Genomic DNA, 23,229 nt, shown 5'->3' on the forward strand with positions numbered 1-23,229 from the left:
TGGGCTTCACTGGCTGGGCCAGCATTAATTGCCAATCTGTAATTGCCCTTGAGAAGGTGGTGGTGAGATGCCTTCTTGAACTGCTACAGTCCATGTTGTGTAGGTACACCCACAGTGCTGTTAGGAAGGGCTTAGGTCGATGCCGGATGGTCTGCCCGGTTTCATTCCTTTTTTGTGACTCTGCAGTGGTTTGATACAACTGAGCGGCTTGCTAGGCCATTTCAGAGGGCAGTTAAAAGTCAACCACATTGCTGTGGGTCTGGAGTCACATGTAGGCCAGACCAGGTAAGGATGACAGATTTCCTTCCCTAAAGGACATTAGTGAACCAGATGGGTTTTTACAACAATCGACAATGGTTTCATGGTCATCATTTGACTTTTAATTCCAGATTTTTATTAAATTCAAATTCCACTATCTGCTGTGGTAGGATTCGAACCCGGGTCCCCAGAGGGGCTGATGGCTGATGGTATGACAAGATTAACTTCAGAGAGGGATTCTCATCGATGCCTGGAGTATGGCGTGCAGTTTTGGTCTTCTTACCTAAGTAAAGATATACTTGCCATTGGGAGTGCAACGAAAGTTCACCAAACTAATTCCTGGATGGAGGAATTGTCCTATGAGGAAAGGTTAAATAGACTGGACCTTCATTCTCTGGGGTTCAGAAGAATGAGAGGTGATCTCATTTAAACATATAAAATTCTTACGGGGCTCGGCAAGGTAGGTGCAGGAAGAATGTTTCCCTTGACTGGGTGGTCTAGAACCAGGGGACACAGTCTCAGAATAAGGGGCAGGTCATTTACAACTGAGATGAGGAGGAATTTCTTCACTCAGAGGCTGGTGAGTCTTTGGAAATCTCTACCTCAGCGGGCTGTGGAAGCTGTTGCTGAGTATGTTCAAGACTAAGATTGGTAGATTTCTATGTATTAAAAACACCGAGGGACATGGGAATAGTGCAGGGAAATGGGATTGAAGTAGAAGATCAGTCATGATCTCACTGAATGGTGGAGTGGGTTCAAGGAGCTGAATGGCTAACTCCTGCTCCTATTTCTTGTGTTCTTACGATGCCATGCATTTTGGAGCCAGTGACAGCTGCAAGAGCGACGGCGTCCATCCCCCATCCTAGGGAGACTTCCGAACTACTCAGTGCCTACCACATGGGAATGTTTCATGATGACTAGCTTATTTTGAGGGCCCAAACAACATATCCTGTCTGCCCGAATGCAACTTCTTGATAGTAGGCTTGAAGACTATCCATTATGCTTTCATTCAGGCTTTTAGGAATGTTAGCAGCTCGATTAGATATGTTACCCCACAGATCAGAATTTCCTAAGCTGTGTGAGCAGTGTAAAGGAAAAGGACCAAATCACTGCCATCATTTACACAATGACCCCTACTGCTATTATTCAGGAACATTTCACTAGGTATTCTTTGTTTCTGGAGTCTGAAATCACCAATCCTTTATGTAGGATGTTAAGTTCAATTGCATGCCTCAGGGCATTTTGTATGATGAGGTAGCCAGAGGCAGATAAACAGTGGGGCTCCCAAGGCTCCACTTCAAGGATGCTTGTAAGCACGACGTGAAGGCCCTAAACACCGACTATCGCACTTGGGAATCACTAGCTGGCGAAAGATGGAAATTGTGATACATCTATGGTGACCAGTGGCTACAGCAGCTTGGCAACAGGCTCCAGTGCTGAAAACAACAACTCACAATATCGCTTGGCATCTACATGTGCAGTGCTTATGGCAGAACCTGCATCTCAGGGATTGGCCTTCACAGCCATCAGCAAAGGTACACCAAATGTAAACACCCCACCTAAACAGATTGCTTGCTGTCATTGCTAATAGATGAAAGGATGCCAACATTCCAGGACCGACCAATCATCAAACCTGTAGTCCATCCAAGGAGAAGTGGACCTCATCTGTCCAAAGAGACTCCGAGTACAAGAAACCTACTATCCACAACAGAGATCCTAGGCCTTTGGTGGCTCTGAGAAGTGATAGGAGGTATAGAGGTTTGCTGACTGGGTGGAACTTGCTCTCTGACACATTGGGTGGACGGTGCTGTTCCACATAAGGGTTTGATGCCTTTAGACTGTAGAAACATGGAGCACTTACTGAAATGCTCCTGAATAATTGTAGTTGGGTTCGTATTGGGATTTTGTCCAGGTCCTTCACACAGTTTGCATAGCTTAGGGCATTGTTTACTGGCATCTGGAACACAGCTGGAGGGAAAGAACTGATCCACAACTGGGAAAAAGAATGGAAATTAATGTGCAAGAACTGGAGGATTATGAATCCATAAAGGAGATTTTCCAGAGTCGACACCCAACAACACAGGATTATTTGGGAATGGTGAATATTGAAAAGTTGGGCACATTGGGAGTAAGTGCCTTTAAAGGAACTGGCCTGATTTTTCTTCCCTCAAAATGAATAGAAGATTATCAGGCAGAGAGCAGTGTCCTGGTGGGCTCACATGGGCAGAGCCAGAGACTACAAGGAGTGAGCTGCAACATGGGCAGAAGAAGCATCGGTCAGTGAGAGCAGTGAGGGGAACTGGAGCAGGCATCCAGCTGCTACGGACAAAAGAAGACAGTCCGGATAGCGCAAAATTTCCCTTAGTCTAAGGTTGAGGTGTGGAAGAAATCTTTCGTAGTCTACATAGCAAGGAAATCTGGCTCATGTGTCCGAGGGGAATTGGCAGCAGATGTGCCATGAACATGCTGGCTCTCAACTTTGTTCCTTTGCTGCGCTTCAAATCTGGTTGTAACCCCAAATCCGTTTCGTGAAGAGTGGGGATAGGAGGTAAATGAGGAGGATTTGGCTTCATTATAGCTTCTGGACACAAGGCATCCCTGCCTTCATTGCTTAACAACCAAATTTGCAGCATAGCTGACTCCAGAGAAGGAGTTGAGCTCTTGATGTTTTGCGTTTGGAGTGATGGACAATAGTCATCCATTATAAGGCATTGGTTTCTTTAGGATAAGCTTTTTCATGAATGGACCAGGTTTGATGCCGGTGGAATAAAGGAGCACTGAGCTGGAACTTTTGGGCATTCCAGCTGCTTTTTTCCAGCATTACATTTTAAAGCAGATGTTCCTACCTGCTTGATTCTCTAATATTTGCTCCATCCAAATAATCATGTGTATCTTGGCAAAAGCTCAGCAAAATCTTCCCTTATTGATAGACAAGCAGAGCTCAGAGGTTGTTCAATAACAGGTAAGGTTACAAAGGAGGAGGTAATTGCAGCAAAATAAGCATAAAGTGCTGAAATTACACCATGGGTTAACTGTATAAAAGCACTAAGCATATTCCCTCTTTGTTAACAGCACATGAGATGATACGTGTGTCCAAGTAGCAGAACTGGAATTAGCATAGAGTGAGACTGAAAGGGGTGTGAAGACAAACTGCGGCAGCTGGAAATCTGGAGCAAAAACAGAAAATGTTGGAAATACTCAGGTACAATCTGTAAAGAAAAATGTTGATGATTCCAACTGAGGGGTTGGTTAGCTCAGTTAGCTAGGTGGTTAGATTATGATATAGAATGATGCCAATGTTGTGGGTTTGATCCCTGTACTGGCAGTGGGGGTTCATAGAGGTCTGCCTCCTTGCTTTGCCCCATAATTGATGTGGAGTGGTACTTCTCAACCTCTCCTTCTGAGACAAATACCAGTGGTCTCTGCTGGGACTATGACTAATTACCTGATATTTCAGACAGAGCTTTCATCAGTTCTGGAAGAGGCCTTTTCAGGAATGCAGCTAAGACACAGAAGCATTGATTTAAAAAAGCAAAATGCTGCAGGTGTTGGAAACCTAAAATAAAAACAAATAAATGCTGGAAATGCTCACCAGGTCAGGCAGCATCTGTGCAGAGAAAAAAACAAAGTGAATGGTCTGAATCTTCTGAATGGCAGCAATAATGAGCGGATTGCTCTTGTGCTTGAAGATTTCCCTGACCTGATGCTGCTGCTCATTTCTTCTGGGGTGTTGCAATCCCAGACGTCAAGGAAATTCGCAGTGCAGCTTCCCTCAGGGAACTCCGCCAGAGTGGATAGAGTCCATGGAAGACAGGACGTGCCCTAGCACTAGTTGACATATGGTAAGTTTAAAGATCTGGCCTTTGAATGATTGGGAGGGAGTGAGTCAGTGGGTGGGTGGATCAGTCAGACGAATGAGGTTGATGGGTAGGTAAGTGCGTAGGGTTGGTACATGGGCGAATGATTGAGGTGGTAGGTGGATGAGCGTTTAGTCAGGTCAGCTGTTAGTCAGGTTGGGTCCATGGGCTGGTGAGGCCAGAGGTATTTAATCGGGTCTGGTCAAAGGCGTAGATGGGTTGGGTCAGAGTGGGGAGTCGGGTAGGGTCGGTGGGGCAGTCGGGTCAGGTCAGTGTGTGGCTGGGACTTCAGGGGATAGTCAATGGGGTTACTTGTAGAGTTACCCCAGTGTTAGATTAGGTTTTAATCTGCCTAACATTTCCTTGGTAGTCATCCAGGTACCTACCGAAGAAAGGTCCAAAGTTTCCAACTCTAACTCAGAGTCGGAAACATGTGCGGAAGGTCCCGGGGAGTAGAACTTCCCGTTGGGAGTAGAACTTCCCGTTGGAAGTTTAAACTTCCTGGGCAATTCCCATGTAGGTCAGAGCATCAGGCCTCCCACAGGGTCCCAACTTCAGTCATATACTCAGACTCTGACGATCCAGAAACCGAAAGATTTGACCCATTTCAGGTCGCAATGACATCTCATTAGAACAGACACAGAAGCTTCCAACCGTCAATTTAAAACTCTAGTTTATTGATTCAGAAGTGACTCATTCACCATGGTTGCTTACATTTCTCACACTGCCCTCATTGGCTTGTACCATAACTTTCACAGTAACTTATGCCCTGGTTGTGCAATTAGAACTCAGTGGCTTGAATTTTACCTTTGGCACGACCGGCAGGCCTGGGAGCAGTCGGGAAACAGGCCCCCGACCGTGATTGTTCCCCAGCCGTGATTTCACGCTGGCTGGCTAATTAATGGCCAGCCAGTGTGAACCAGGCACTGAAAAGCTCAGCGCTGCCGGGGTGTGGCTCAGTGTAGCGATATAGCTTGTTAAGCGCTTTGGAAGATTTCACTGAGTTAAATGTGCTATATAAATGTAAGTTGTTGTTATTGTTGCATCCAATGCTAAGCTGGGGGAATGTAAGGATAATCCTTGTGGTGGTCTCAAGGTGCATACCAGGGTTTGTTCTGAGCACCTTCACTCTGACTTATTCTCAAGTTTATGTTGATGTGAGTCTGAAACTCTCACTTTGACAGAAATGGTGATCTGTTTGATGCAATTACGTTTAGAGACTCATTCTGCTTTGACCACCTCAAGCTTTCAGACAAACTAGACAATCATCTTAATTCATCTACGACCATAAATGCCACCATTCAGGATTGCATCAAAGGCTGTAGCCAAACCTCATTGACCACAACAGGGGGAGTGTTCTTCCGAACACTAAAAAATGAGAGATTCTGATCAGTACTGATCTTAAAATGCATACTGCCCTTTTGGACTTTTATCTATTCTTTCATGGGAGGTGAGCATTCCTGGCAAGGCCAGCATTTGTTACCTATCCCTACTTACCCTTGAACTGAGTAGCTTGCTAGGCCATTTCAGAGGGTAGTTAAGAGTTAGTCACATTACTATGGGTCTGGAGTCACATGTAGGCCAGACCTGCTGCCTCAGGAGGCTGCAGACCTGAAAATGCTAAAATAAAGGTTTAAAAAGCTGCAAAAAGATGTCCCTGCATCATAATCAATCACCTGAAAATATAGCTGATAAAAATGCTGTCCATCGACATTCTTATTTTATTTCATGATGAAAATTTCATTCCGCCCTTGGATGAGGTTAAATGAAAAATGCAAACACCGCCTGGCCAATTCGCCCGTTCACCAACCGTAAGGTTGGATGGGCCATGAAAAATCTGAGATAATTGCGCCATTAGGGGGCTTACTTGCCTTCTTAGCTGTCGGCGGGCGCGCTTCCGAAATTTGCATGAGCCCACTGAGCGAAATATTGCGAGTGCATGATGACATCGGCACGCTTGCCTGCTCGGCCGACATCTTCTCGCGCAATCAAGTTGGGCGGGCGCCCACCCGTGGGATGTAAAATTCAGCCCAATGTATTGTTGAGAAACATTCTGCTGTTCAAGCAGATGCCCATGACAGTTTTGAGCAGTAAAGGGGCAGTGCAGCTCAAAGCCTGAAATTTCTGGTCTAAAAGTATCACCAGCCACGTTATGTTGCACAGTAATAGGTTAGTCGATGGCATCAAATGTAGAGAAGAAACAGCAATTAACAACCACTTAACCTGAGACACTAAACAATAACCATTAAAAATACATTTCACAGTTATAATAAGTGGGCAGAAATTTTTTAAAAATTATTTTACTTTGCTGTGTCTCACTTCTCTCTCATGCCCTGCATATATCTTCATGTATGTGTGTGTGCATGTGTGTGTGTTTGTATGTGTGTGTGTTTGCGTACGTGTGTGTGTGTGTTTTTGTGCGTCCATGTATGTGTGATTATATGCATATATGTTTATATGTGTGTTTGTGTGCGTCCGTGTATGCGTGTATGAGTATGTGTGCGCGATGGTGGAATCTTACCATATTTGAAAGTCATACATGATCAGGCAATGTTTCACTGTGTTTAAACTCAGTTATGAAAGATTCACTTCCTGCTCATTTTTTATCTGTGTTTATCCATCACCAGTTGAAATTTCCACATCTCGATTTCCAGTAGCTCAGTTCAACAAAGGGTGAACTCTAATACACCTTACACTGTCTTCAATTCTTTCACTCACCATATCAGAGTTTGAAGGATTACAAGTACTGAGATTCAGTACTACAAGCAACTAATTTTTACATTTTGTTGCCCTTTTACTTTCCATAATTTTACAAATAATAGGGGTGATTTTCACTGCCTTTCATCTGGTATTAATGGGACAGTAATCGTCTCAAAATGGGGGCCAGTAGCCTCGCAACCCAATTAAAACTGGCAATGTACCAGCATAACAGGGCCTACTGCCCAGAGTCCAAAACACCCATCCATTTCAGCCATTTTAAGATGAAAACTGGAGACTTTGGCTAGATTTTTCCAGCTAAGTTGACATCGGGCTTCATGGTGGGTTCAGGGGCGAGGGGTGGGGAGGCACACAATACGGTGAGAAGACTAAAAATTGGTTTCACATCATTGTGAAAGCAGTTTGCGATTGCCTGCTCCACCCCTCAGTGGCGGTTTGTTTTTCCCACCGCCACACATTGGGAACCCAATTTCAATACTTTAGCATCTCATTATAAGCCCTGCTCACCGGAATCATCCTCCCCATGCTGGATCATCCGGACACATCTGTGTGTGTTTCACAACTGTTTATAAGCGACGTGCACCTGGTGAGCTGCACATCACTTGGGACTTCGAGGTTTGTTTGCCTACCTTGCTTCGGGCAGCACTCGAGGTCATTAGCACAGGCTTCACAGATAGCACCACATAAATTTTAGGGGGCTCTCAGACAGATCTCTACCTGCTAGATCAGCCCTAAGGCGGGGATGGCTTTTCAATGGCTGCTGGGCTAGGGCTTGCTTGAGGAAAGGGGAGAACTGGCTTCAGGCAAGGGAAGAGGCTGCAGGGTGAGGGCTGTACTGGGGAAGGGGTGTATCCCAGGGTGTGTGCGGGGGCACATGCTGATCTGTGCAAGTGGCCTCAAGATGGTGAGGGCTGAGGAGACAGTCTCCAGAGGCGATGAGGCCAGATGGCGATATGAGGGCGTCTGTGAATGAGTGGTGATGTCCCTTGAGCTGGCAGTGAGTGAGATGCCAGTGAATGTGTAATGGGCTTGTGAGTGTGTGAGTTTAGAGTGATGAGATGGTTGCCTTACCCTGGCAGCACAGGTGAGATCATTCACCCGTTTTATGCACTGGATGGCTGACCTCTTTTGTGCAGCGTTGGCACTGACCACCTCTGCCACCAACTCCCAAGCTGGAGGGGTGAGACTGATGGGCCTCCATCGGCCAGAGTGGGGGTAGAGGACATCACAGCAGGCCACCAGAAGGTGTCCCAGGAATGCGTCACTGAATCGGGGGGGGCTGCACTCTTCTTGGCTTTTGGGGTCATGTCTTCACCGGAGTAATCCTGGTGGCAAGCTTTGAGAAGTGTGACGTGGATGTACTTTAAATATGGCACTCTCCGTGAGGAAGTGGTGAGGTAACAGTGTGGCAGACACATTGGAGGCCACCCACCAGTGAGAGGGTATGTTTCCTGTGGTTACATAATTAATGAGGTGGGAATGGGATGATGGGGCGCAAAAACCTGCACTTGCGGCTGGCAGGTAAAGCAACATTTTTCCTGCCCGCTACTGCAGTTTGTGCAAATCTGGGATAATTCCAACTATAAAGTCGGAGAAACATGATAAGATCACAAAAGACAGATAGTTCAACCTTAGACCACAAGATGAGCTATAGTAAGTAATACACAAGTGCCCCCTGAGTGCCCAGTGTTGCAAACCAAAATTTCTCAAACTGGGAAAATACTAGATCTCAAAACCTGTTACCCAAGACATATGGCTTTGTCAAGGAGATGAATGAGCTCATTGTGCGTTGTGGCAAAGGAAATTTCTTGGCAATGGTTCAATCAACCAATTGATGTCAGGTGAGGCACTTACTTTATAGTCTTGGATGAGTTATAACCTCCTCTGAACTGAAGTCTCGGGAAGACTGAAGCAATTGTTTTCAGCCCCTGCTGCAAACTCTATAATCTCACCCCCATTTCCATCCCTGTCCATTGCCTCAAACTAAACTAACCTGCTCATCACCTCAACTGAACCTCCAAACCTGCCTCCTCAATAACACAAAGAGCAGCTACTTCCACCTCTACTAGTACTTGCATCTGTCCCACTTTCATCCATCTGCTGCTGAAAAAAAAATTAATTACTCCAAAGCATTCTTGGCTGGCCTATCATTTTGTACCTCCATAAAGCTAAACCTATGCAAAACTCTGCTGCCCATGTCCAATCCTGTACTGAGTCCCATTCGCCATCAATTTCAAAATTCTCATCCTTGTGTTTAAACCCTTTGATGAACTTGCCCCGCCCCATCTCTGTTACATCTGCCCTTAAGCTCTCTATTCCAGTATCAGCTCACCATTCAGCCCATGAATGACAGCCATGTTTTCAGTTGCATATGTCCACACTCTTGAGTTTCCTCCTTAACCTCTTCCAACTCTTTCTCATTCTTTAGGATCAATCTTAAAACCCAACTGCTTAGCTTTTGGTCATCCCACCAAATATCTTTTTTTTTACTCTTTGTTCATTTTTTGTCTAATTTTGGTCCTGTAAAATACCAACAATGCTTTTCTACATTAAAAGCATTATATAAATGCAAGTTACTGTTTTGAGATGGGTTCAGACCTAGATACAGTAAGTGCTACAGTCTTTACAACAAAGCTTCAATACAGGCGGGTGAATGCGGTTACCAACAACAGCAACTTGTATTTGTTTAACTTGGAAAAATGTCCCAGGAAATATTGGCATTTATATTGTTTCTTTCACAACCTTAGAATGTCCCAAAGTGCTTTACAGCCAATGAGATACTTTAAATATAGTTAGTGCTGTAATGGAGAAAGATCCGGCAGTTATTTATTAAACAGCAATTCCGCAAACAGCAATGTGATCGTGACCTGATAATGTTTGGGAGATGTCAGAAATAAATACCGGCCACTAGGACACAGTTTCCTGCTCTTCTTTGACATTGTATCATAGGATCTTGTATGTCCAGCTGAGAAAGTAGATGGGACCTCGACTTGACATCTCACCTGAAACCTGATATCTCTAACAGTCTGCACCCCCTCAGTACTGATGTCAGGTACCAGCCTAAATTCTGTGCTCAAGTGGTTGGATGGGACTTGAACCCCACAATTGTCTAATTGAGAGGCAAGAGGGCTACTGCTGAACTAAGTCTAATACTACACAAATCATTTCACAGGGGACAAATGAGACACTTGAAACTTCTCAACCTAGGGTGAAAATACCACCAATTGAGCCAAACGGAGAAAAATTTGTTTTTTTCAACCCGAAGTTCACAGGCTTTTACTAAGAGGTTTGACCAAAATCATTGTCAATGTGGTCCATTTAAGCATGGTGTAATGACTTGACATACCAGATAGGTTTCTACTTGAAACAGATAACTTTATTACAGAGAGCTTTTCAGAAACTACATACTTGAACCAGGTGCTCAACTAGAAAGCCACCTCGCCCCCCGGATTACCCGCGCTTAGGGCTCATTGGTCAGGGTCTCCAAGAACAATCATGTGACACTGATAGGCAGTAGGAAAGGCAATGCCTTCAGTTACTACACAAGGCCTTATAGGGAAGTAGAAAAATAGAGGGATTTAACAGAGCATTCCAGAAAGTGGGATCTACAGGGAAGATGAGGGAGCAGGGGGCATACCAGAGAGCTGAATGAGAGAATCAGATACTTTAGGGATGGGAGCTTTTAGGAGGTTAAAGAAAGAGGGAGGGTGAAAGCACTCAGAGATTTAAACACAAGGATGAGAATTTTAAACTTGGGATGTCGATGGAGGTCAGCGGGTACAGGGCTGATATAAGAGTGGGACCTTTGGTGCCCTTATTGCCAGTCAGTGAGATCAGGACAAGCCAGGGATAGAATTTACAGAGAGATAAATATTAATCATTTGAGACAAGAGTTGGGAAATGTAGAAGTTTAGAAATCAGTTCCTGACCACATATTTTGCGCAACCTTTCTGTATTTACCAATATTGAATTGATGACACAATTATTTGAAAACAATAAAGCTTGAAATGTTAAACCAAAACCCTCCTCATGTCCCAAAATGAAGGGTTTCATTGAAATGTAAAGGTTGGTTTTTTTCTGGTGAAACATTCAGTCAACAGAGATCGGTGTTGTCATCTGATCTGTTCCTACCAATACAGAGCTCCTTAAAAGGGAAGGTAGAGCAAAAGGACCTCCTCAGAGCTGTTAGCAACAGACTGTTTCTCACTTTCACTCATCTTTGAACATCTGGAGCAGAATGAGGCTGCTGTTCACAGCTTTTGTCTTGGGAATTATTTGTAAGTCATTTTCACTCTTTTAGAGTTAAGTTTACTTTTACTTTCGTTACTTCTGAGTGCACACAGTTTGGTATCTGCTCACTCTGTGCAGCTCAAGTTATTATGTTAGGGAACCTGTGCAGATTTTTGCCCAAGAGTGAAATGTCCATTTGTGGGGGAAGGTGTTTTAATTTTTAATTATATAGTGCACTGCCACAGATGAAAGCCAACATCATCTGACTCCCTATTTGCAAATAAAAATGTTGATGATTCACAAAACGTATTTTCATTTTCCAGTTTAAACTCCAGCTGGAATTATACATGGTCTGTGCTAGCACCCTGGCTGAAAACACATGGCTGAGCATGCCTCTGCTTGGTCAGGTTGCCCGGCTGCAATTTAACAGCTGCACAGTGAAATCTTTGTCCTCATCTGGGAGGAAGGTTCCTCCAAGAACTGCTAGCCAATCAGATGGCCTGTAACATTGGTGGGGAGGGAGGGTGGAATGGGGTGTGTGAGAACAGGGGGGAGGGGCTCCATTGGACACAGGGTGCTCCAACAGGCAGAATTCGTCCCACGGTCAGTAAACAAGACCACCAACTTTCACTGGACAGCCTTCCCATGTGGCCTGGAAACCTTCAGCCACAGGTAACAGGTTAGTGGAGATGGGTAGCTGATGGGCACAGCACAGGTGCTGGCACCATGGCATCAATTTTTAGGTAACCACTACCCCACTCCCTGCCCCTGACTACCAAACTGCTCCAGTGCAGAGGGGCTGAAAAATGCCACCCTGCATCTGAGTACCCTGTGCAGGTATAGTCTGTGTATCTGTGTACCCCAGTGCAGGCATTGGGCTGAATTTTGCATTGGCTGGGTGGGCCTGGCCGAATCGGCGGTGGGCGGGGAGCTGATCCCCGCTGGCGAAATGGGCCGTGCCGCCATTTTGTGCAGGCGGGCTGATTAAGGTCCGCCCAGCGTGTTTCAGACTCTCGTGTTCAGTGGGAAATTCAAATCAGCGGCAGGTGTGTTAAGACTGCCGGTTCCAATGGGGAACCAGCAATCTGTATAAAGAACGGCCGGCAGCCTCCTTTACGCTGTTCACCATGGCCAGCGACCGGGCACCAAGAGAGGTGAGGACAGAGGAGGAGGAGTGGGGCAGGCTCCAGGGTAGGCCAGCGGGGGTGCCAATGTGCCCCTCGGTTCTCCGATGCCTGCCTTGGTGCCCTCCTGGAAGAGGTGTCAAATCATCAGAAGGTGTTGTTTCTGGAGAATGGGAGGGGGATGTCCCCCCATGTGACCAGGCAGGCGTGGCAGGAGGTGGTGGAGGCTGTAAGCTCTCAAGATGCTGTGCGGCGCACCGGAACGCAGTGCCGCAAGCGCTTCAATGATTTGTTGCACTCTGGAAGGGTGAGTACCATGTCAGCCTTGGCCATTTTTATCAGCAGGTAGCCTTTGAGGCCCCCCCACTACCACGTCTTAGTGTCGTTACTGCATTGGGCATTTGGTGCACACCGGGTGGGCAAACAGATAGTGACCATGCTTACATCAGCCTTAGTGTTTGATGAGAAGATGGGCTCTCCTTGCAGCATATGTTGGTGTTTGTCACATTTGAGTTGTCTGAGGATAACCTGCAGGGGAGGCAGCTAGACACATACTCAGCACTCCAACACATCTTATTGATGATGATGAGATGACAGAAGGGGAGCCTCAAGGTGTCGTAGCCAAGACCCATCTGCTGGCCTCGGCACCGCACCTAGTTGTGCCTCCTTGACATGGGCGCTAAGACCCGTGTGTTATTCAAAGTGATGGACGCCGAATGTGTCGAAGGTGGCCGTTGGGGGAGGGGGTTTGGAGCAGCTGTACTATCTTTTGATGACTGATCACCAGTAGTGTGGACAGGAGCTGCTGGAGGCCTCAGATGGGCCATTGTGGTTGGGGTGCGGTGTGCGTGTGCAGAGTACATGAGCGATCAGCCCCAATAAATCCTCTTCTATGTTCTGCAGGCAAAAACTGAGAACAATAGCCGGGAGCAGCAGCAGACTGGTGGTGGGCACGCCCTGCTCCAGCATCTCACTACGTATGAGGAGCAGATCATGGAGCTGGGGAGGAGGCAGGCAGCCAGGTCGGCAGGTGCGGTGAGGCTGGGGTGCAGCAGCCAGGTATTTGAGGTCCACAGTCCCATCCACTCTGTCTCCCCACCATCTAAAGCACTGATGGCTGCTGCAATCATTAATGCAGCAACACTGCTCATTCACAGACTGAGACACTCTGACGTGTGGGTCATACACAAAGGTCCCTCGGCCCCTTGAGGATGTGCATCTCTAGCACCTTCCAAAGTCGCCTTATCCCATTTGTGACCACTATCCCCATGGCCTAACATGCCATGGCATCGATGCTGCACATCCAAATACTTATTGCATCTTAGGAGGGTTTGTATCTCCACCACCCTTTCAGCCAGTGCGTCCCACATTACTCTGTCCAAAAGGTCCTCAGCACCTCACCTGTCAACCTCATGGCACTCAAATTAAATAAATGCCACCATATTACTTATCGTTGCACCAAGGGGAAACGTTGCCTTCTGTCCACCCGGTCTTTGCCCCTCATAACGGTATGAAAGTCAATAATATGACTTGTCAATCTCCTGTGCTCCACGGCAAATTTCGCAAGTGTTTGGAATGTTTCCTCATCAGTCCAACTCTCCAGGCCAGTATGCATCCAGGTCAGGTGCCTCTGCACTCTCCCCACTCCAATGCCATCCCTCCCATGAAGTGCAGGTCACAACTGTACGCAGAAGTGTAGATGTGGCATCGACAGCGTTTTCTGCACTTGCAACATGACCTCCCTTTTCCTACATTCTATTCCTCAGCTAATAAAGGCAAGTCTGACTTTGACCTTGTTAAATGCCTTATGTTCCTGTTCTGCTACCTTAACGAGTCTGCCCAGCAAGTCCCTGTAATCATCGTGATTTCCCACAGTCCTACCATTACTCGTGTATTTCCGTACCTTGCTTGTCTTGCCCAAGTGCTTAACCTCACATTTATCCACATAACATTCCATGTCGCATTCCTTAGGCCATCTGACCAGCCTGTCTGTATGCACGTGTAATGTTTGGGCCTCCTCTTGACAACTTACCAGCCCACCAATGTTCGTCTCCTTAGGCTCTTGAAGAATGAGCGACTTATGAGGCTGGGGGGGAAAGGGATGAAAGGTGTTACTAACTGTACGCTAACTGATGCCCTGTCCTTGTTGTTAATTTCAGCATCACCACCACATGGTCGCCACCAACACATCCAGAGCCCCCCCTCCACACCTGAGGGCCAGAACTTGCAACTTGCGTCACATCCTTTCAGCGAGCCAGGCCCCAGTGCAGTGACAAACACATCTGTGGAGATTATGACGTCGGCTAGTGTCCCGGGACAGTGAAGAGGGCACTTCACAATCACTGGAGGAGATGGCATGGATAGAGTGTGCCAACGGCACCAGCAGCTGGAGGACTGCAGGGGACCAGACACATGCTGAGTCCGGCACTGATGATATACCTTTGGAGATGTCAGCCATGCAGCAGCTGCAGGTCAAGCGGCCAGGTGTGCAGGAGCATCTGGCAGGATTGCATGGGGGTGTGCTTCTCCTGGTCTCTGTGGTGGAGGAATCCATGCAGAATGTCAGTGATGGCATGAACCTCAGAGCTTCAGTCTTCCTCCACTGAGAGATTGGCGACTCTCATGGAGAGGGGCTTCCAACAGATTGAGAATCTTCTGATGGGGTTACGTTCTGACCTGCAAGCCCTCATAGTGCTAATGGCCAAAGGTGGTCACTCGCAATGTGGGAGATGTTCTGGGCACCAAGTGTCGCCGCTCGGTGCCCATCCACCTGCGGTGAGCAGGGAGGTCCAATGTGACCTCACGTCAGCGCAGCAGCTGCCTGTCGTCACTGCGAGCTCCTCTCAGGGCGCTCCGGATGAGGGCAGCAGCTCCTCCAACCCTCTGCCAGTGACCGTTACATCTGTTGAGGCTGCGATAACTGGGGAGGTTCTGGAACTGGCCACTCCCTCCCAGGTGGAGCCATCACAAGCTCCACGGGCCAGAGGATGGCCGCCAAGGTCATCAAGGCCAACAGGACAGCAGAGTCAGCAGGCTATCTCACAAGCCACTCCGAGCGATGGGGCGGCACCTAGATGTAGCACCCACAAACGAAAGCATAAGGCACGTTATGCACTCCACAGGTTTGTTACTGGTGATTTTGTGTTGGCCCTGGATTAGGGAATATATCACTATGTGCGTCAGAGCTATGTTTGTGCTTTATTTTGGTGGCAATAAAGTCCACTTTTCTGACCATGGCTGAGGGTGTTTCCATTGTGCTGCATTTGTATGTTTCACAGACATCTCATGAGTGCTTGAGTGAACATTGATGTTTCTTTACTAAGCCCTTAGCTGCAGCTGATGAGGTGGAAGATGTAGCACCTAAGTGCCACGTGTGGAAGCGCCAGGCAATGCTGGTCCTGCAGATCCATATGTGTGGAGCTAGCTGAAGGTTCATTGGATTAAATTGTCCCGGATGTCCCTGCCTCTTTGGTGTTGTAGCGGTTCGGCGTGCTGCCCCTCATCGTTGACCTGTGCTTCCTCATCCTCTAAACCACTGCTGGATTCATCATGTGCAGCCTCATCCACTGCGTCAAGGTCTTTGTCGTCAACTGCATCCTCCCTTTCCAGCGCAAGATTGTGCAGAGTGCAGCATGCTACCACTATCAGAGAGACGTGATCTGGGGGGTACCGGAGTGTGTCCCCTGAGCAGTCCAGGCAACAGAAGCGCATCTTGAGAAGACCTATGGTTCTCTCCACCACAGCCCTTGTGGTGCCCTGGTTCCTATTGTATCGCTGCTCAGCTTCTGTTCTTGGATGGCGTAGAGGTGTCATGAGCCACCTTCGGAGGGGATAGCCCTTGTTACCCAGCAGCCATCCATCCAGCTGGGCTGGAGCACTGAAGAACCCCGGCACCTGGGAGTGTCTGAGGATGTAAGCATTGTGGGAGCTGCCTGAGTACCTGGCACAGACTTGCAGAATCAGCATCCTGTAGTCACACACTATCTGCACGTTCATGGAGTGGAAGCCCTTCCTGTTGATGAAGGCACCGGGCTCATCTGCTGGCGCCTTGCTGGCCACATGTGTACAGTCTATTGCACCCTGGACACGGGGGAAGCCAGCAATGGCCGTGAAGCCTTGGCTCACTGTGCCTGACTTGCCTGGTCACAGCAGAAGTGGATGAAGGTCAATGCCCATCTGAACAGGGCATCTGTAACCTGCTTGACACAAGTGTGGGCAGCTGATTGGGAGACACCTCAAAGATCACCCACCATCCCCTGGAAGGAGACAGAGGCATAGAAGTGGAGGGCAACTATGAGCTTCAGAGCCGCTGGCATGGGGTGCCCACCCACACAGTTAGGGGAGATCTCAGGGCCAATCAGCTGACAGATATAGTTCACAGTCCCCCTTGACAGTCAGAGCCTCCTTCGGTACTGCACCTCTGTCATATTGAGGTAGCTGCTTCGCTGCCTGTATACCCTGGCAGCAGGATAGTGGCGTCTTCTGCGACCCCTTCCACTTTGGACAACCTCTTGGCCCTGTGCCCCTTGTGCCTGCGCCTGGCCTCCCAAAGGTGGCTCCCCTGGAGGCTGATTGTCCAGTCCTGGCCTCCTCTTTATTCTATCCCTCCCTTCCTCCTCAGGGGAGCTGCCTCCAGTGGAGATGTCAGAACCCATACCCAGGCTAAATGAAGGCCACCGGAAAGCTGCAGGCCTGATAAAGATTACTGTCTGCAGACTGCTGAGCTGAAGCTTCAAAGTACAGAGAAAGCTATTGGAAATCGATCTGAACTAACAATCACACAGGTAAGTTTAAAACACTTTCTGCATTAAATTCTTCAGATAAAACATGAACGACCCCTCTGAGCCCACAAATCCCGCCAGTGGATAAGGTTTGTTAAAAAATCAGTTACCTGCTTGCCCATTGGGCCCGTGTGCTGAGGCGAAGATCGCACGGGCTCCTCAAAATCGGCTCCAATTGCTGAGTTAAGGGCCTTAACAAGGCCTTTAATTAATGGCGGGTGCACGTCCCACTGCATAGCGGCCCGCCCACCTAAATATTGCAAAGCCGCGCGCTGATGTCTGGATGCTCACCCGTCATCAGCCTGCGACATTTTAAGCGCTGACGTGCGGGCTCCGACACCTGTACGTCAGCCATAAAATTCTGCCCATTGTGTGAATATCTGTCATGTCTGTATACCCCAGGTAGAAACTATTTCCTCTGATGAGGGAATCAAGAACAAGAGGAGACAATCTAAAAGTATCGGGGGAGTTTGGTAAACAGGACAGCAACTTTCCTACACAGGGAGAGTGAGAAACAAAGCTTGAGACTGCACAAGCCCTTCCACTTCCCTTGTTAGCTGCTTCTCTAGTCAAGGATTCCTATGTTATGGCATGGGGTGGGTTGAAATCTGACTTATAAACAATATGCATTAAAGTGACGAAACAGAAGTTAACATGCTCCCATTCCTCAGGTGAGGTTACTGCATCTGCTGATGATAAACTGCGTTGGTGCACCACCAGTGAGAAAGAACAGAATAAATGCAGCAACTGGACATCAGTCAGCTGTGTCCAGGCTGCCTCCATGGAGGACTGCATCCAGAAGGTTTTGGTAAGTGTCACCAGGATATGTCATAACATGTTACTGTGTAAAATAGGAACTGCATTAGCTTGTCCGGCTAACCTCTGAGGGCTTGGGAAGTGTCAAATGAATTTGAGGCACTTGCACAGGAGGGTGAAAGAAACTTAGCTGGTCTTATGTAGCCCCGAGCTTTAAGATATAGAGGAGCTTTGACCGAGGTCAGGAATGAGACAGTTGCCTTCACCTTGGGGTGGAAATGCCACATTTTACCAGGGGAGCAATAAATGAAGAAATGAATTGTTTTGTCAGCATTAATTATATAAGGTAGGATGTGGGGACTGATGGAAAGGAGTGTGAGAATATATGGGAATGTGGGATGTATATTTTGAATGTCACCTATTATATTTGGAATGTGGGGTATATATTTGGATTTAAATGGATATATTTAGAATGTAAAGGCTATATTTGGAATGTGGGCAGGTATATTTGGAAAGTGGCGGGTATATTTCAGATGTTGGAGGGGGGGATTATATTTGGATTGTGAGAGGGTGGAATTAGTTGAGTAAATGTAACCATATGGAGAATATTATCAAGATCCTGTTGACCCTGAGACAGTGAACTGTAAATGAGGTTTGGAGGTTTCTGTATCAAGCATGAAGTTAACGAAGGTTAACAAATGCAAAGTAATGGAGAGGTAGCATAATCTCACCTCAGATTGGATATTCCTTTCCACATTTTATTTTACTAAAACAAATCAACATTTTCCCTGACCTGTTCCATTTTTTATAAATGCTGGTTGATTTCCGTTTGTGTGGCACATGCAGAGCCTAGGCCAATTGTAGTCTTTAGGTGGGATCTGGGGCGAGAGTTAGATACAGCTGATAACTAGGTGAGGGCTCATATACATAATTCAATCTGAATTAAAGGCACAAAATCTGTTATTTTTACATCTCTGCAAGAAGTTCCCATGTCCACATTTATAATGGAAGTTGCCATTCTCAATCTACCATGTTGTAATTACACCCTTCTACCAATGGTAGAGCAGCAGTGCTTCCACTGGAGGGAATGGGTAATTGCACCTGGCCAGAAGGGGATGTTGAAATTATAGTAGAGGTCCATCCACTCAGCCCAATCAGTACATGCTTGGGTTTACATTTCATTCAAGAAAATAGTCTTAATCGCATTTATCTCCACAGCATTCCTCAGTTAGCTTATTACCTTTTCTATCATCCAATCTAATTTTTCCCAGTTCAGATGGTTCAACCAGTAGCCCTGAAAATGAATTCTACAGCTTCTCAACTCTCTGTGTGAAGGGGTTTCTCCTTCCCCTTTATCCTGAATCTCTGACATTTTCTCTTGTATCTATTGCCTCTGAAAAGTCTTTCTTTGTCTTTTCATTTCCTCATGCCAGGCAGAATTGGAGCATATCTGTGTTCTACTCTGTACAACATCACAATATAATTTCTATGATGTTGAGTCCCATACTTCACACAGTACTATAGCTGAGATTTTACGGTTTTATTCTATTTTTACAGTTATCACAACTTTGAATACCATTAGCTTTTTTAAACAAGTTTTACAAAGATTATATCCATTTAAAGTATGGGCATAAAGACCGATGAAGGAAAGGGTTGGCAAGAAATGCATGAATATTAAATATTTTGAATATATTATTTAGTAACAAGTTCTGTTAAAGAATTTCCTCAATTCTCTACCTTCCCGCCCCTCCCCGTGACCTTATTGATAACATAACATATCTATAATTTGAACATATCCACAAGCCAAGAGAATGGGCATCATCCTTCACAGTGACCTCAGACACCAAGCTATAACTTCTCTATACCAAGGGGGGTAGACAAGCAACTCAGGTAATGCCCCTGGTTGACACATCTAGTAATTTTGTTCTCTCTTTACATGCCGAGAAACATCTGGGCCTTTTGCCTGGCTGAGGTGAAAAGAGCTCTGCATCCACAGATGGGTACAAAGAGTAAGATAAGGAGAATGAGAGAACAAGAGACAAAGAAAAAGAGACACACTCAAACACACACACACACAAACACACAATTGGGGAAGAAAAAGTGTGAGAGTGAAAGGAAGAGTCTGAGACAGAGAAGCACAGATGGAATTACTGATTGAAGAAAGAAACTCAAGGAAAGGAGGGAAGTGAGAGGAAAGAATGGAGACTAAGGGAAGGAGATGCTCAGTTGGAATCAGTAGAAGAACAGCACAGGGACACAGGGGATAGCTTAAGCCCTATGTCCAACTGAGAAGGTGGCTGATAGCGAGCTCAGCAACATGTAGAAAACAGATTGAAAGAAGCAGCTGGCAACTGTAATGAGGTCAGTTCACTAACAGAGTCTTTTGTTTTTCAGTTGGCTGAAGCTGATGCTGTTGTTCTTCACAGTTCAACAATGATTGTTGCAGGAAAGTGTGGTCTAGTACCAGTCATGACCGAGTACTATGACAAAGGTAAGCATGTGTGCCTGTCCCCACAACTACTCTCAGACTCATCTTCTTCTCCCTGTATTCATAGACATTGATAGTCTCGATTTCCCACTATTTTCTGCCCGATGTTTGGTCAGTTATTGATCGGATGACTGTTCCCCTCCATTCCCCAGCCCCCTCCACAATCACCCATTGTCCTGTTGGCATTTCTGCCACACATAAATGAGATAGTGGTCCTATACCTCATAAACATTGAGTTTCCACCAGCTATATAAAATGGCATCCAGCCTTGGCTGGTGCAAGACAGATGTAAGTTCAAATGGATAAGTTGTGCAGTTACTGTTCTAATCTTTTTCCAGGCTATTGTTTGTTTAAAGCACCACTGTCACCTGCTTTACCATCTGCTTTTATGCTATTTGCTCAAAGGGTGCCTGTTATTGCTATTCAGGAGAGGGCACAGTGAATGTGTTACTTGGAAGAAGAGCAGCAGCCATGGAGGGATGCCCGGCTGCATTGCAGGCACATGGCAACCATGGGAAGAAGCCCCACACTGGAGTCCACAGACAGAAGGGTTCCTATTTGCATTTGATCAAAAAGCAGTGACCATGACTGAGGTTTTATTCACATGAGACATGATCACATAGCGATGTGACTGTGAATCATACCCTATGCACCATTATGGCAGTAACTGTTATGGTCACCTTTGATCTTAAGGTTTACACTAGGGGGTCATTTCAGGCTGCAACATCTGTAACCCCTGTTGCACAGCTGGGCCCAAATGAACCAAATGACTGATTAATTGTTGTCTAAAGCTAGAAATACAACCAGTGTCTCCAGGGAAATGAGGGGGAGGAGGGACAGGAACAGTTGACAGTCTAGTTTTGTTGCAGCACTTCTACTTATGTACTATGGGGGATTTAGGAAACCACGCCTGACACATCTCCATAAACCAATGACATCCGCCGCCCCCAGTCACCAGTCATTTGCTGGAGAAAGATGCAGAAGTTAAAGGCCATCTCTCCAATTTGAGAAAGTGTTAATGCTCTTTACATTCTGGTATTTTGTCTACAGAGAATCTTGAACCATGCAGGGACCCAGCAGCGCACAAAGAGTCATGTGAGTTTCAGAAGTTATGTTTTTGTAATAAATATCTATAGGAATTGAAATAAAGTGCTGTCACTTTAGCTGAACTCTATCTCCTCACTGGGACTGGACTGTGTCTCCTCACTGGGTCAGGGCTGTATCTCCTCAATGAGACTGGGCTGTATCTCCTCACCGGGAATGGGCTGAATCTCCTCACTGGGACCGGGCTGTATCTCCTCACTGGCACTGGGCTGAATCTCCTCACTGAGATTGGGCTGCATCTCATCACTGGGACCGGGCTGTATCTCCTCACTGGGACTGGGCTGTATCTCCTCACTAGGACCGGGCTGTATCTCCTCACTGAGACTGGGCTGTATCTCCTCACTGAGAATGGGCTGCTTCTCCTCACTGGGACAGGGCTGTATCTCCTCACTGGGACTGGGCTGCATCTCCTCACTGAGAATGGGCTGCTTCTCCTCACTGGGACAGGGCTGTATCTCCTCACTGAGACTGGGCTGTATCTCCTCACTGGGACTGGGCTGTATCCCCTCACTGGGGCTGGGCTGTATCTCCTCACTGAGACTGGGCTGCATCTCCTCACTGAGACCGGGCTGTAGCTCCGCAGTGAGAATGGGCTGCATCTCCTCACTGGGATTGGGCTGTATCTCCTCACTGAGACTGGGCTGCATCTCCTCACTGGGACCGGGCTGTATCTCCTCAGTGAGAATGGGCTGCATCTCCTCACTGGGACCGGCTGTATCTCCTCAGTGAGAATGGGCTGCATCTCCTCACTGGGACCGGGCTGTAACTCCTCATTGAGACTGGGCTGCAAATCTTCAATGAGACTGGGCTGCATCTCCTCAATGAGACTGGACTGTATCTCCTCACTGGGAATGGGCTGAATCTCCTTACTGGGGCTGGGCTGTATCTCCTCACTGGGACTGTGCTGTATCTACTCACTGGGACTGTGTTGTATCTCCTCACTGGGACTGTGCTGAATCTCCTCACTGGGACTGGGCTGTATCTCCTCACTGGGACTGTGCTGAATCTCCTCACTGGGACTGGGCTGTATCTCCTCACTGGGACTGGGCTGTATCTCCTCACTGGGACTGTGCTGAATCTCCACACTGGGACTGTGCTGTATCTCCTCACTGGGACTGGGATGAATCTCCTCACTGAGTTTGGGCTTTATTTCTTCACTGGGACTGGGCTGTTGTAAAAGCTACTTGCTTGTACTCAAGAAGGCAGCTCACCACCACCTTCTCAAGGGAAATTAGCCATGGATAATGAATGCGGGCCTTGCCATCACCACCCATGGAATGCATAATAAAAATTTTAAAAAGGGTTGCTTTTAAAGCGGAAAACTAAAATCCCCCTAAATTGGGAGAAACAAAGTAGACAGCCTGATGGACCCTGTGATTATAATGATCAATCAATAAACACTGAAGCAGCTACATCAGATTTAGCAACTGGAGGCAGAAAATCAGACCAGTTCAAGCTAAAAAAAAACAATGGCTGGCAGTTGGATTCCTATAAAACACCCATTCTACAAGCTTTACTCCAAATCTAATTTAATACATTCATTCTGGGGATTGGCATCAGAAATAAATTACCATGAAAGACATATAAAAACCAAAGTTATTTAATTAATGTTCTTGAGTGAAGGGAACCACGCACCACCAGTCTGGCCTACATGTTAACCAAGTAGATTAATGCAAATTATATACATTCAGAAGCTGGTGATAATCAATTTTTTGGTTAATTAACAACAACAAGAAGTACAACCATACTTGCAAGTAGGATCAGGGTTATGAAGGATGCTTATCAATCAGGCAAGTTCTCATCATAAATACCAAAGAACAATGGAAAGGAAGACTATATATACATTAGGATGAAGAATGAGAAGATATGGAGAACTTGTTCCCATTGGTGGAAAGGTGAGGAATCATTGGACA

At 46.6% G+C, this 23,229-nt stretch overlaps 1 protein-coding gene across 2 annotated transcripts in view; it reads left to right on the top strand.

Annotated features, from left to right (window-relative positions):
* The first annotated feature begins 11,060 nt into the window (after positions 1–11,060).
* LOC121290387 (serotransferrin-B-like) overlaps positions 11,061–23,229 on the top strand; it is a 33,661-nt gene continuing 21,492 nt past the window's right edge. For both annotated transcript variants that reach the window (XM_041210807.1, XM_041210801.1), the window contains exons 1-4: positions 11,061–11,110; positions 17,640–17,776; positions 20,119–20,215; positions 21,263–21,307. In XM_041210807.1, the coding sequence (XP_041066741.1) occupies positions 11,071–11,110; positions 17,640–17,776; positions 20,119–20,215; positions 21,263–21,307 (319 nt within the window). In that variant the 5' untranslated portion in view covers positions 11,061–11,070. The remainder of the gene's footprint in view (positions 11,111–17,639; positions 17,777–20,118; positions 20,216–21,262; positions 21,308–23,229) is intronic.

The sequence above is a fragment of the Carcharodon carcharias genome, chromosome 2 (genome assembly GCF_017639515.1).
Source record: "Carcharodon carcharias isolate sCarCar2 chromosome 2, sCarCar2.pri, whole genome shotgun sequence".
In the NCBI taxonomy this organism is placed as follows: Eukaryota; Metazoa; Chordata; class Chondrichthyes; order Lamniformes; family Lamnidae; genus Carcharodon; species Carcharodon carcharias.